At 36.0% G+C, this 14,127-nt stretch overlaps 3 protein-coding genes across 3 annotated transcripts; 1 reads left to right on the plus strand and 2 right to left on the minus strand.

Annotated features, from left to right (window-relative positions):
• Positions 1–1,093: 1,093 nt before the first annotated feature.
• On the plus strand, positions 1,094–1,802 carry LOC108906085 (protein mago nashi). Its single transcript, XM_018709235.2, has one exon. The coding sequence runs from the start codon at positions 1,285–1,287 to the stop codon at positions 1,723–1,725; it is 441 nt and encodes a 146-aa protein (XP_018564751.1). The 5' UTR covers positions 1,094–1,284; the 3' UTR covers positions 1,726–1,802.
• A 126-nt stretch (positions 1,803–1,928) lies between these two features.
• LOC108906083 (translation initiation factor eIF-2B subunit beta) lies at positions 1,929–3,573 on the minus strand. Its single transcript, XM_018709233.1, has 8 exons — positions 3,423–3,573; positions 3,287–3,373; positions 3,107–3,236; positions 2,917–3,056; positions 2,680–2,836; positions 2,426–2,620; positions 2,126–2,322; positions 1,929–2,076 (listed from the first exon to the last, which is right to left on the minus strand). The coding sequence occupies exons 1-8, from the start codon at positions 3,479–3,481 to the stop codon at positions 2,004–2,006; spliced, it is 1,038 nt and encodes a 345-aa protein (XP_018564749.1). The 5' UTR covers positions 3,482–3,573; the 3' UTR covers positions 1,929–2,003.
• A 689-nt stretch (positions 3,574–4,262) lies between these two features.
• LOC111691677 (vitamin K-dependent protein C-like) lies at positions 4,263–14,110 on the minus strand. Its single transcript, XM_023454873.1, has 6 exons — positions 14,029–14,110; positions 6,816–6,978; positions 4,939–5,144; positions 4,566–4,777; positions 4,453–4,510; positions 4,263–4,387 (listed from the first exon to the last, which is right to left on the minus strand). Exons 1-6 carry the CDS (start codon positions 14,108–14,110, stop codon positions 4,263–4,265), a joined length of 846 nt encoding a protein of 281 aa, XP_023310641.1.
• Positions 14,111–14,127: the final 17 nt, after the last annotated feature.

Here is a 14,127-nt window from a genome sequence, read left to right on the forward strand (position 1 = left end):
TTTTTGAGAAAAAAGGCTTTTAATTGAACTTTTACAATATTACGGTGTAGAAAATAAGTGACTTTTCTCAAAGTAGGCTTATGTCAAAACTTATTTATGGATGTCTCATAAAGAACGCATACATTCTCAGTAATCCGTCGTAGTCTGAGTTAGGGCGTTTTTAATGTCAGTCTCAAGGGAGAGGATTGCCGCCTCCAGATCATGGGTGGTTTCGATGACTGGGAGCGCCATGTTTCCTTGCATTACTGTTCGGAAACGCTCCCAGTCAGTGAACCTCCTCGTGAAGGTGCCTTCATATCTCTGTCTTCGCCCCAGATCCAGAAATATTGGATTGTGGGCGGAAGACCCTTCGTATTGGGTGGATATTTGGGCATTTAACGGTATAGATTTTAAGAGGGCAATGTCGATAACGTCGGGGCGTCCTACGGGTCCGTAATGTGTCGGTTCTGTCGGTCCGAGTATAGTCAAGTCGTCGTGTCTGTCTTGGTAATTCAGCAGGACGCGACCTCTTGTGGTCGTCGTCCCGCTGTGCCATATGGGGGACTTCGCGTTGAAGTCCCCGATGGCAATTGTCTGGGGCCAGGAAAGGATTTTGTCTAAGTCATTGTCAAGTAGTGGTAGTCTGGGTGGGTGGTAACAGGACACCACCGCAACGTCTCCATGCCGTAGCGATCTCACCGCTATCGCCACGGCCTCTGTGTTTTGAGTTTGGAGCCGCTGCAGCGGATAGTGGTCGATGCACTTCTTTACTATGAGTGCAACACCACCCTCGTTACGGTTTCTGACATGTCTGTATATGTCATAGTCAGGGATGGAAGCCAAGTATTCATACCACGATTTTATTGTTTCCATCGGTCTCCAAGTCTGAAGCATTTGATGAACACTTGAATTATACTGCTTATTTTGTAAAAGCGGTTCCACAGAATTTACCGAATATTACATAATTTAAAAATATTTTACTTTAATTTTGATTTTGTTTAAGAATCGCACCGTCATTGAGCTATTCCGGAGTAAATAAATGGAAAGCTCCCGAGACATTAGTAGAAACCAAAAGAAGAAGAAAAAGAAGTCGGAAGGCATCTATTATATTTGACATTTGACAGTAATTTGTTGAATGTTTGACAATAATTTTATATTTATTTCTGACTAACGGGATTAATAGAATGTGTGGCAAGTTATAAAGCTAACAGTTTGGAAATTATTTTAGCCATTTCTGTGACATGTCATAAATTGTAAAACTGAATATAGTATATCATCAGTTTTTATTCAAGAAGCGGCTTAAGCATGTGCGCCGATTTTTACATACGTTACTACGTGGGCCATAAAGGAAAGTTTGGCCACGAATTTTTGGAATTCGAATTCCGACCAGACGGCAAGTTGCGATATGCTAACAATTCAAATTACAAGAATGACACGATGATCAGGAAGGAAGTGTACGTCCACCAGTGTGTCATGGAGGAACTGAAGCGTATCATTATAGATTCCGAAATAATGCAAGAGGACGACTCGCTGTGGCCGCCTCCTGACCGTATCGGGAGGCAGGAGTTGGAGATCGTAATCAAGGACGAACATATATCGTTCACCACCTCGAAAACAGGTTCCCTGGTAGACGTTAGCCAGTCCAAAGATCCTGAAGGTTTGAGATGTTTCTACTACCTCGTTCAAGATTTAAAGTGTTTGGTGTTTTCTCTAATCGGACTACATTTTAAAATTAAGCCTATATAATCTATGTATGTAATTATTGTATTAATTATATTTTGTACTACTTAATAAATAATAAAACTCCATTTATGTATTAATATTTAGTAAACTCGCAAAGTTCTATATTATATGCAATGCCATAGGTTTCATGAACATAAATTTAATTGGTTATTAGCTGTTCTAATCACTGATAATTGTAAACAATTTTGAAATAAAAGAATTGTAGAAAAATTTAATTCATATAATTTACCAACTTGAATATATTTATACAATCTTTAAAGTTATGGCCTAAAATTCATAATTTATATATCGTAATCGTCTTGATGGTACAGTTCAGACAATAATCGGTATACATAAGATGGAGCGTTTCCTCCCCTAAAAAAAAAGTATTAATCACAGGAAATATTGCATTTAATATACTTACTGATGAGATATGAAGAGAGTGACGAGTTCAGGGGGAACATAATCAAATACGGGATTATAAACTTCGATTTTATTCAGTAATTGTCCACTAGAATAAGGTATGACATCGGCAGGAGACGCACAAACGTTAAATGCGCTGCGGTCATGTGAAGCGACATAGATCGGTGTAAATTTGTACATATTTGACAGCACCATTACCTGTTTATAGATTCAAATAAAGTTTACAGTTAACTAACAGCAAAACTGAGTGTTTGTGTAAAATAACTCAACGATTTCAAAGTTTTCAAAATCAATTACTTACTGGGACAGAATAATGCTTAGCAGCTAAGGCAACAGCGTAAATACCACTTGCCGCACGCAAGCCACCATTCGCCAAAACTGTATGAGTTCCAATGATGACTTTATTAACTCGAGACATCATGGCAAAGACTGCAGTATCGGGGATTACCGTCGTCTTTATGTTGCTTTTCGCTAGACTTGCTGCCATTGCATGGCCCTAAAAAAAAGATAATTCGGTGACTAAATATGTTATTAGAGCAGTTTTTATTAAATTACATAATAAAAAGGTGCTCCTTCAACTACGATAACACTAAAGTCCCTCTTCATAGCAGCAGACTTTAGAAATCTCTCCACAGTGTTAGATTTTCCAACTGTAAGTATTATTTCATTTGTATGAATGTGTTCCAGGGCTTGTGCTGCTATGTTGTCAGTACTGAAAAATATTAATACAATTTATGATCGTCATACCCTGCTTTAAGGTGCCAATTTTTTTATAAAGATAATAATAAATACCTTGATTCTACTTCGACTTTGTACTCGGTTAAGTGATCCAATAAGCTAGATTTAAGGTTACCCAAAGATTCTGAATAATCTAATATATTATTCGGGTTAGCGGTTACCAGCTGATGCAACGACTGACCCTCTCCTTTTTTCTGAAATATAAATACATAAGAAATGTTTAACAAAACTGAGTTTAGTGTACCTTTGAAGCAGCTTCGTACTCTTCCCTAATAATTTTTAAAACATGCCTCATTATGTTCACAGCAGTAGCCTCTTGTGGAAGATTTTCCGTAATGTATTTTATCCAAATTTTTACCAGCGCCATAAGTTCCCTAAAAATCTCGTATAAGGCATACATTGATCACAACTTTAAGTAAATTACCTAGCACTTCTCCACTGTCCATGAGAGATTAATTTCTCCAAGAGCTCCTCAGACCTCAAAGCGATATCATAGGAATTGAATAACTTCCTAAAAGTAGGTTTACATATTTCTTTTGAATTAGAAGTTGAAAACTTACTTATGTCTTATGTCGCTAACCAATTTTATGACATCTGATAAGTCCTCGTGTTCAGGCATTTTTCTTATATTAAACGAATCAATTATTTTATTTATTATACAGTTTTCTTGGTTATGTTAAAACATATGGACAAGGACAAGTGACAGTTGTTTGACAGTTTGACACCAAGACATGGGGGTTTACGAAATTTTATAAGAAACTCAGATTAATTGATCTGTCTTTGTTACTCTTGTGGTTTTAGAGAGAGAGAATGGTATGTCTAGATTACTATGACTTTTAATTTTCGTAAATCCTTTAATAGTTGTATTTCATTCATTTGATTTTAGCTATTCTGTTCGATAAAGTAACATTAATCAATTCGGGCAAATCAAATACACCTGTTGGCGTATTCGATTGTCGTAAATGTTTACAGATTTCTTTTCCACTCGAGTTGTCCAATCTTGCAGTTATCTGCAAATTTCTTCGGATTAGGTAAGGTAATTCAATGTTTTAACACTAGATGACTTAGCTGTATAATTGGCTGCATAAGCTAAACACTTTTGAAGACCGTTATTAAATAACACCGACTTTCAATTCTATGCTTACCTACCGTTGCGCGTTGTATTGCGTCCGATATATTTTTATATTGTGTTAATAGGTTTTTGGAGCTATTGTAGAACAACGCGAATCATTATAGGAGGTATACCTGTATTATTCATCGTCATTTTATTTTTATTACAAGAGTATGTTTGATATAAAAAAAGGGACCACGTTTTTTCCTTTAATACAAATATCTAATGAGAAATATTTATTAAATTTAAGTTTTACAATCGTATGGAATATAACAAGATATAATCGAATTTATGTTTTAAAGCAGTAGCAGGCGTCTTTTGTATTTTGAGTAATCCAGGGTAAATGGTCATTAATGTAGGTGTATAGGGCTACTCCAGGCTTCAGGTTACACTCGTTTCTATCAGTAAGAACGCCTAAAACAAGAAAAAAAACGTCACGAACGCCTCGTTAGCTTCATAGTTTACCGAAATTTACATACCCACTAACTCGTATACCCCTTGACGAGTTCGAAACATTACAGGACCGCCACTGTCGACCTAAAAAAAGTTTGAGAAATAGTACCTTCACAGACTAGGAAAAATAACGACTTACTCTACAGATGGGGCTAGGTAATCCAACTACACCGATGCAACCCTTATCGTTGCTCACTATCTGGGGATCTTCTAGTGAGTTTATACATTCTGTTTTGCCCAGCACTGGGAGTCCCAATTTTCTGGGCCTGCACGACGCCGACGCTGGGCCCTGCTCTGTTTCTGTTTCAAACCAAGCAGACACTGTTGCCACCTGTCCTAAGTATTTAGTGTCTGGAAACAAATTTTTAAGGTTTTGGAATATGAATACAATTTTGAAGAAACTGGAATCTCCCATCTGGTCGTATCCCATTGTTGAGGAAATATCTCCCATATTGATTAATAGAAAACAATCGGGAAATTGACACATCCAGGAAAATAAAATATTAACTTACTTGGGGTAGCCAAACAGATCGGTGATACCCTTCTCTCGATCTTGACTGGTGTACTGAACTTCAAAAGAGCTATGTCGTGAGCTCTGTCCGCCGGGCTGAAATCTGGATGTACAACGATTTTCTCCACGCTCATATTCGTCGAGGAGACGTCCGGGAAACACCTGTCGAACTGGCCGATGGTGACCTTGATATCAAGCGGAGTTAACCTAAAAAATGTTGGTGGTAAATATGCACAAATCTAGACAGCCAACTTAGAGGGTCGAATGTCTCTGTTGTTCCAGAAACAACAAACAATATTGGCTCGTCATGTCCACTCACAAATCAAGATTGTGCCCTCGTAAGGTAAGGCTAGAAGTTGTAAATAACAAAGGCACATTACTGAAATTTACAATATCCAGCTTAAGTATTGCCAGTAGTTTTATTGTCAAAAGGTGACGACTTGACACTTAAGAAGATTTTTGAAAATGCTGGTTTATATGGAACTTCTACAATTAATTTCTGACATCAAAATAAAAAATAAGGAGAATGAATCGTTATAAATATTCTTTGCAAAGGTGTATATGTCGGCCCGTTTTTTGTTGCTTTTTATTAGTCATTCTACGTTGCTTTTGAAAATAACTGGATGTCATAACATAAAGTTGTTATTCTCTTGTGAAAACAACGCCCATAAGCGATATACGAGGTGTGACTATAAAATAACGAGGCCGATGCTACTACAGACGAAGTACGCATGCGCGTAAGTCGTACGACCGACTGTGTAGCGTGAAGTCAATGTCAATGATTCTTTATCACGGTTTTTTAGTGGTTTAAGCGTTCCCAAGACGGCCAAAAAGACGTTGAAGATGACGTACGCCCGGGACGCCCTTCCACGTCAAAAACGGATAAAAATATTGAAAAAATCACCAATCTGGTCCGATCTGACCGTCGTTTAACTATTCATTCTGAAACTGTAGAAACTGATAAATGCGCAAGGCAAATTTTGCAGGAGAATTTGAACATGCAAAAAATTTGTGCGAAAGTGGTGTCGACAAGTCTTACAATCGAATGAATATAAGCTTGGAAAAATATTTGTAGTGGCACATTTTGGAAAGAGTGCGATGAATCTTGGTTTTTCACTTATGATCCAGAAAGTAAGCGTCAATCCATGCACTGGAAGAGTCCAAATTCACCCAGAGCTAAAAAAGCTCCAATAAACAAATAAAAATTCAAAGCAATGATGATATCCATTTGATTGTGTACCTTCACTCGGTTGCTGAAGGTCAAACTTAATTAGCATTACAACCTCGAGGTTCTTGCTAAGCTCCGTGATAAAAATACAAAAAAATTCCCGAATTGTGGAAAAAAGTCAGGACAACGCACCGGCTCACACTGCTTTGTCTGTCAAGACGTTTATAGTGGAGATAAGATCCCAGTGTTAGACCATCCGCCTTATTCGCCACCATATGGCTTTTATCTGTTCCTCAAGGTTAGATCTGCATTAAAATGAACAAGATTTCAAACCGTTGAAGATGTGAAAGAAAAAGCAACACGCGTCATGAACTATCTCACAGAAAAAACTTCCAGCGTTGTTTTGACCAATGGAAAATTTGCATGGAGCGGTGTAGGGAAAGAGGAGGGGTGTATATTGAAGAGGACAATAATTAAGTATAGATAAATTTAAAATAAAAAGTTTCACAGCATCAGTTTCGTTATTTTATAGCCACACCTTGTATCTAACCCTCCAAAATTCATCGTTTCCTTAAGGGTTACAAATATGGATTTTTTTCTAGCTGAAATTGTGAAAGTGAACAACTGAACAATTTTTAGGTAGATATGACGGCGCGATGTACATTTTTTCCATATTTGCGTAAATATTATGATTACGATGCTAGTCGTACCCGAGAACGTTTGTAGCGGAAGTAACGACAAATCTGTCATTGATCAAGGTGGCTGGCATGGAGCGGCCGTCTTTGACCTGTATCAAGCCGGCCCAAGGAAGTTCGTGGCCTCTTAGATATTCGCCGCCTAAGAGGCGAGCCTCTCTGTTGGGTATGCCACATTCTGAAAGAAAAAAAAGAGTAAATAACGAGCGTTCAAATAAAAACGTGGTCGAAGTTGGCTCTGACACATTGAACGTAAGGAGTAGCTTATAGCGACCAACTTAACCTCATTTCTCAACGAGCTGTATAGCATCTGTCAGTTTCAATAATGTTAATGACTATATAACTTTATTTTAAAGAATAATCGTGATAACAATAACAAACAATTAAAGGAGCTGCGGAAAGTGTCCCCCTCCTTGTTATAACAATAAATTAAAGCAGCTGCTGAACGTGTCCCCCTCCTTGTTCCAAGCACTTTTCACACTTGTTCCTCAAAGAATTAAAGACATTTTCTAAGATGCTCGGGGTATTGTTAATTTCACGAATCTTGTCTATAAGTCGAGCCTGCAGATGGTTTAAATCAGGACTAGGCAGTTCAAAAATAGTGTTTTTAAGGTAAGGCCACAAAAAGAAATCACACGGCGTAATATCACATGACCTCGGTGGAAATTCATGTTCAGCATTGAGACTTATTAGTCGATTTTGGAAAACTTCCCTCAACATATTCATCGTCTCGCCTGCCGTATGTGCCCTTGCGCCATCTTGTTGAAAGTAAAAGTTTGTAATTTCGTTTTCTTCCAGCTGGTTAACAAAAGGAGCGATAATTTCTTCTCTATACCTTTGCGCAGTAAGAGTACCGTTAAAAGAAATAGGTCCATAAATCCTCCTTCGATTGAGAGCACACCAAACTCCAATTTTTTGAGCGTGTAGAGGGCCCTCGACAAAAAAGTTATCTGGTTATCCACATTCTCATATTCTGTGAGTTTACGTAACCACTTAAATGAAACCAGGCTTCATCAGAAAAAAAGGTGATATTATGAAGTTCACCGTAGTTGTTTAAAAACCATTCACAAAATACAGCCCGTCGCGGAAAATCAACTTCATGAAGTTCTTGCTGACAAGTTAAACGATAGGAGAACAAACGCAAATCTTTTTTTAACACTGTGTGGCAGGTACCGACTGATACTCCCACCATTTGTGATAAAACACGTACAGAAGTTCTTGGCGCATTTTCCATTATTTGTTGGACATTTTCTTTTAATTCTTCAGTCCGCTTTTTAGGTCGGCCGCTTCCTTCTTTTCTTGTTACACTGCCCGTTTCACGAAAAACATTAACACAACGCTGAACTGCACTTTGAAAAATTTTGTACTCAACAACGCCGGGAAATTGATTTTGAAATTCTATGAAACATTCCTCAATAGAATACTTCCATATTCCATCAATCTTACGTCCATTTTTAAAGTAGGACTCTATGGTAAACACTTTTTGTTCTTGAGAAAACACCATTTTAAACGCTTTTTAAAACGAAAATATTCAAATTGATAGCGGCGATATAGCGCTTTGACAGATGACGTTTAAGTTCATTTGCTATACGCTACGCCCTACGTCCAAATTTTCAGAACCAACTTGACCACGTTTTTATTTGAACGCTCGTTATTTAAAAATGTGTTGCGGCTTTAAGTGAGACTTACTGCATTTGCATGGACTGCGGAAAAGGTCTAGAATGCCCCTTTTCTTCACGGCTGCACTGATGGAAATCTAAATACATAGGAGAGATAAAATAAATAAAAATATTATTGAAGGGGAGGGGTAAATTTTTGGGGATATATGGAAAAAGCTCATATCTTTGTATTATATAAAGGACAAGTAAAAAAAAGATTACAGCAACGGTTCAAAATTTTGTCCACTGACTTGTAAACACTTTTGGTCATATTAGATTCAGTTTTTTCAAACCAAGACCTTCCTTCTCGCTAGACTAGTAGTCAATAAATTATTGACAGCAGCTATAATACCAATCACCCAATAGTTTCCGCTTTACTACGATACACTACATTTTTTAAATGTCTCTAGTCGAGAGGGTTTAAGTCAGGAGACTGCGGTGGCCAGGCTACCTCGTGCAAACAACCGTAGTTCTTGAACTTCTTTACGGTAATCTCAAACATTTTGTTCCCAGTAACGTGGTAAAGTTTCTTATTTGAAAGCTAAATTCGAATAGGCAATTATTTGAGCAACTTTGTGTGTTCCCGTCATATCTAAAGATAAATTTAAAACAAGTTTGAAGCTGCCCTAACTGGCCATAGTATAATGGCTGCCATTTTGATACATGAAAAAATCGACAAATTTAAATTCACATAAATTGTAAAGAAACACAAAAAATAAACAGTACATATTTAAACTTTTGTCTGTCTGATCCAATGGAATTCTCGATTGGACAGGAATTTAAATATGTACTGTTTATTTTTTAAATTTCGAAAAATTCAACTCGATCCAATACCTTGAGTAGATTGAAACCCATGAGATAAAAGTGGTCACGTATCGGTACAGATTATTTCAAATTTTTTATTTCTATTCTTTTATATATTACTTTCTTTTACATATTTAGTACTTTCGATAAATAAAACATGGTCTAAATAACTTCGTGTCTGAATAATTTTGCAAATTTTATTGATTTTTGGATAAATTAAGGAAATGTATTAAATAATTGCATATAGTTTAATTGCAATTATTTAATAATAAAACGTACGCGATTATTTATTGTTAATTTTTATTCATTGGCGGGAAATTTTAAAGTTGAGAATATTCCCTCTGTTGTTTATTTTGTTATCTGGAAAAGTTTTTAATATCCTTTCCTACAGTTTTTGTGTGTAATCTCTATCAAGTCATTATAACAAATTTTCCCTTTTTTGTCCTTGGAAAATTATACTCCTATATTAATTTGCCGCCCCTACACTCAAAACCCCCTACTATATATGCCTTAGAAAACTTCATTTGACCGCTAAGTGCACTTACAGCTCACTTAAACATCGGCAGAATTTTATAAGAATAACAAAATCCCCCGTAGTCGTGGAATGTCCGGACCACTTCTATTCGACATGGAAAGATCTAACCTACACAACGACACCAAAATTACTCCAGTCGAACCACCCCTGCGCTCAGCGGTCGCGACCGAACATTTGATAAACTTTGAACGTTTGTTTATTACTCCTTATATTCATAACATCTAGTGTTACACTACCGATTCCTTAAACAACTCTAATGTTAAAATTTTACTATATTTTTAGGAAATAATTTTATATTTCGTCATTTCCCAAATTGCTTGCATCAAATCAAGGATATTGTTAAAATATCAGATCAAATCAGGCGGCGCATTTTTAAAAATGTTTTCCTAAATCTATTCGTTTTTAAAAGCTCATATTCTGACTTACCTGTACAACCAGCACTAGGAAAAAGTGGTGAGCTCTCATGGTGGTCAAACTACTAATGAGCATCATGCAGAATAAAACTGTCATCATCCCGACAATCTCCCTGCGTCACTCCGCATGCTGGTTTGACCGAAATTTCCACCCACATCAGTAACGCTGGTGCGGGCAAACTATTTCAGAATCATGAATTATGAATTTTATGTAACGCCAGCATATTTAAAATCACTATAATTTTGATTTAGAAAATGTGAAATCATCATGTTTTAATTGATTCGAATGCGTGTATAATTTTTCTGTCGTAGCCCGTAAAATGTATAAATGTATATGCATAAATACTTTATAAATCTGGAGAGTAGAAATTTCCCGTAAGTTAAGGGTAAATTTCATTGTGCGTATCGTATTGCTACTAATAATTTTTTATTTCCTTTTAGGTAAAGAAGTTCGTAAAACTTCATTGTCAGATGTTATAGCTGTGGGTACGACAGGCTGGGATATACGTAGGTAAGTAACTAACCCCTATTATTTTTTTAACAAATAAAGAAACAGAAAATACAAGTACACAATCTCATTAATTTGCTCTATAACATTAGTATAGGAGGTTTTTTTTGTTGTATGTAGAATGGAATAATAATAATAATAGAATGGTCATTTATTCATTGACAGTGAAGTGTACAATGAAAAGGTGAAGTATCAGCCAAAGGCTGCTTTTCAACTTAACCTTAAATTAATTTAAATTTACACAATAATTGTAGCTATAACAAAAATTACATAGCAAAAAAACAAAAAAAATCCTTTCATCACGTACCAATTAAATTTTAAGATAAAATAAATTGCAGATAAATTGGGAAATTTGATTCTTGATGTAATTTATTCAACTGATTATGAGAATTAAAATCTAAAAGTTATTTATAGACATTAAAATGAACATTGACCTATAGTGTTATAAACTCAGCAAAAAAATTAATGGAGCAGAAAAATTTCCAATTTTTTTTTTTTGATTTTTGGAAGGCTGCAACTTCGTGAATAATGGTCGTATCGAGAAAACAAAGAAGCTCGTTGCAAGATTCTATTTTTGAATCTTGAGATGACAAACATTTTTTGTGCATCTCTCTTGACGCAATCAGAAGAAATAATGCAAGGCAAAAATTTTACATTTTTTTTTTCAAAATTGCCCATGGGCTCAGAACATTTTTTTCTGGCTTAAACAATGCCAGGGTCATTTATAGCCTGATGCCTCAGTTTCAATTTGTTTTTTTTTTTATTTCCTGTACGATTACACAGCAACACACGCGAAAAAAGTTGTCTGTACTTTTCATGCTACATATACAGGGTGATTCACAACTTATCCAAAAAAATTTGGGAATAGGTGCGGCATGAGAAATGGAATCAATATCGTAAAAAAATTTTTTAGTATTTAGTGTCAAAAATGGTTGGCGTGTATAGCAAATCGAAGTTGATGGATATCGTTTTAATTTATGGTGAAGCAAGGTAACATTTGTATTATGGTGAAGCATTTGTGTTATGGTGAAGCAAGATATCATTTGTGTTAGTTCGTGGAAACGGAGTAAGACGGACCCAAATGTCCGTACCGTCGCGACGCACTGTATACACGTTTTAGTGGATAAAATTTTGAACAATTGTTGTAACATCGAGTATGCCAAATGATTTTATTATTTAAAAACACAAATTAATTTTATCAATTAATAATAACGATAAAGGCAAATGCAGTTGAATTTGCCGATATAAAATAGGTGCTATAAAATTCTATTTATTTCTTTCCTTATGAAAGTTTTTTGTCCGTTGTTATCACACCGTCATGCCGGTCGCATTGTGCGAGGTCAGGTATTACAGTGGACCAGATTCCAGTGCCATGCAGAAGTGTATTTTTAAATCATTTTCGAACTGCTCTTTTTGCTTTTTTCTTTACAAAATTTTATTTGTAAGGGTCCCCTGTACATCCAGAATTTTTTTTTTGGATAAGTTCGGAATCACCCTGTGTATGTTATCCGTAGTATTTTTGCGTCCTGATCACGAATCCGGTGTCAGAATTGAGCTATTACATCACATGAACTTACTAACCTCAAAAAATTGGTCAAAAATAGCAAAAATTCACGAGAAAGTGCTAGGAAAAATTTTTAAAAATGTTTTTTCTATATTCAAATGTTCATTTAAGACCCCGCCGAACGTGAATCTACGGTCAAAAATTGACGGTCCTTTTTCTAACCTCAAAAAAACGAGTCAATTAAGGTCATATATCACGAATTTTCAAAAAATAACAAATTCCCGCCTAATTTGGTATACGGGGGTTTTCGGGGTCGATCACGGATCCGAGGTCAATTTTGCAAAATTCAAGATGGCGGATCTAAGATGGCCGACCAAATTTTCAAAAAATAACACATTCGCGCCAAATTTGGTATACGGGGGTTTTCGGGGTCACTGATCACGAATCCGAGATCGGATTTACAATATTCGTTTTTAAAAATTTAATCAATTAAGTACCTTTATTACCTGATATTAGGCAGAAAACCAGTGAATAGATCTTTTACAGAAAAAAGAGCGATATAGCCGAAAAAAGAAGGTTAAAACATGATTGGCTTATAAAGTAAACAAAAATATTGCAAAATGAATTTCGCAATTTTGACCTCCTATAAAGAATAAACAAAATGCACACAACAGGGGCTTTGACAATTTTTGAAGTAAACAAACGGGTGTATGTACAGGGTGTTTTTAAGTGAAGTAGCGAAAATGGTACCAGTGAATGTACCTGAGGCGATATACCTTCTTAAAGAAGGGGATTGAAATTCACATTTTAATTTTTTCTTTAACATGAGGAATGCTAAAGACACGAAACTTGGTATGAACATCCTACTAATAAAGAGACAACTTTTCAGTATTTGTTCGATCATTGGCGTATTTTATAAAGGAGTGAAACAATCAACCCCATTACAATATTTTATTAGAAATTTTTTATATGAAGCAAATTATTTATTTAAAAATATTTATTGGGAATGTAGCGGTACGCTACAATTACATTTAGTACCTGCCCCAATAAATATATTTTGCTTTCTGGGAATTTACCAGCCATATAAATTATACTTTGAATTATCCGAGAATATCCCAAATAAATGTATTTAGCAAATGAGATTAGAATAAGTAGGCTGTAAACATAAATATTGTTTATTGTTTATTAGGGTACATAAGCACAAACCGAGTACCTAGGTAATGACCCGGATAAGTGTTAATTAGGATAGGGTAAGAAAAGTGGGTACCTGGGAACAAGGATAAAAACCAAAAACATTTCAAGGCACCAGGGAGAAGTCTTGAAGCCTAGTTCCTGGTCGGTTGTGTCTCGTGTTACCAGCGAAATTTGTAGAATAAAGTTTTCCATACTACTTAGAGTTTTTCTCCTCACTTGAAGACCAAACCACTGTAGGAAAGCAGGTTTATTACGCACTTTTTTACCTCTTGTATTTTTTTGATAAAACCGATAGTTTTCTAGTAAAAAAAATTAGATGCGTTCACTAAAGGGGTAATTGCCAAAATTTGTAAAAATAAAGTAGGCGGATGTCATAACAAACACATTTTTATTTATCATATTAATAAATTGACACTCTTATTTTTGACCCTACATTCCCTGGTACCATTTTTGCTACTTCATTTAAAAACACCTGTATAACGCCTTGCTCGGAATTTTAACATTTTTAAAAGGCAATATCCTCATTGTGCGGTCTTTAAGCCATCGTTCTATGATCGTACTGATTTATATTAAACTGTGGCAGAAAGCCACCTAGGGGGTGAGTCAACTTACCGTCGCGACGCACTGTATACGGCGGCGTGCGTGGACCCCCGCATACCTCGACGGCCGCAAGCTTGGCGGCAAGGAGGGCCATCGCATGCAAATCGCTCG

The sequence above is a fragment of the Anoplophora glabripennis genome, unplaced genomic scaffold, assembly GCF_000390285.2.
Source record: "Anoplophora glabripennis isolate ALB-LARVAE unplaced genomic scaffold, Agla_2.0 scaffold220, whole genome shotgun sequence".
In the NCBI taxonomy this organism is placed as follows: Eukaryota; Metazoa; Arthropoda; class Insecta; order Coleoptera; family Cerambycidae; genus Anoplophora; species Anoplophora glabripennis.

Coding starts and splice junctions, on each gene's coding strand:
- LOC111691677 (XM_023454873.1), bottom strand. CDS start 14,110: ATGGCCCTCCTTGCCGCCAAGCTTGCGGCCGTCGAGGTATGCGGGGGT. Junction 5,145..6,815: donor TCCGCTACAAACGTTCTCGG/GTACGACTAGCA, acceptor AACATTTTTTAG/GTTAACTCCGCTTGATATCA. Junction 4,778..4,938: donor GATCTGTTTGGCTACCCCAA/GTAAGTTAATAT, acceptor ATTTGTTTCCAG/ACACTAAATACTTAGGACAG.
- LOC108906085 (XM_018709235.2), top strand. CDS start 1,285: ATGTGCGCCGATTTTTACATACGTTACTACGTGGGCCATAAAGGAAAG.
- LOC108906083 (XM_018709233.1), bottom strand. CDS start 3,481: ATGCCTGAACACGAGGACTTATCAGATGTCATAAAATTGGTTAGCGAC. Junction 3,057..3,106: donor AGTACGAAGCTGCTTCAAAG/GTACACTAAACT, acceptor TTTATATTTCAG/AAAAAAGGAGAGGGTCAGTC. Junction 2,077..2,125: donor ACTCTCTTCATATCTCATCA/GTAAGTATATTA, acceptor CTTTTTTTTTAG/GGGAGGAAACGCTCCATCTT.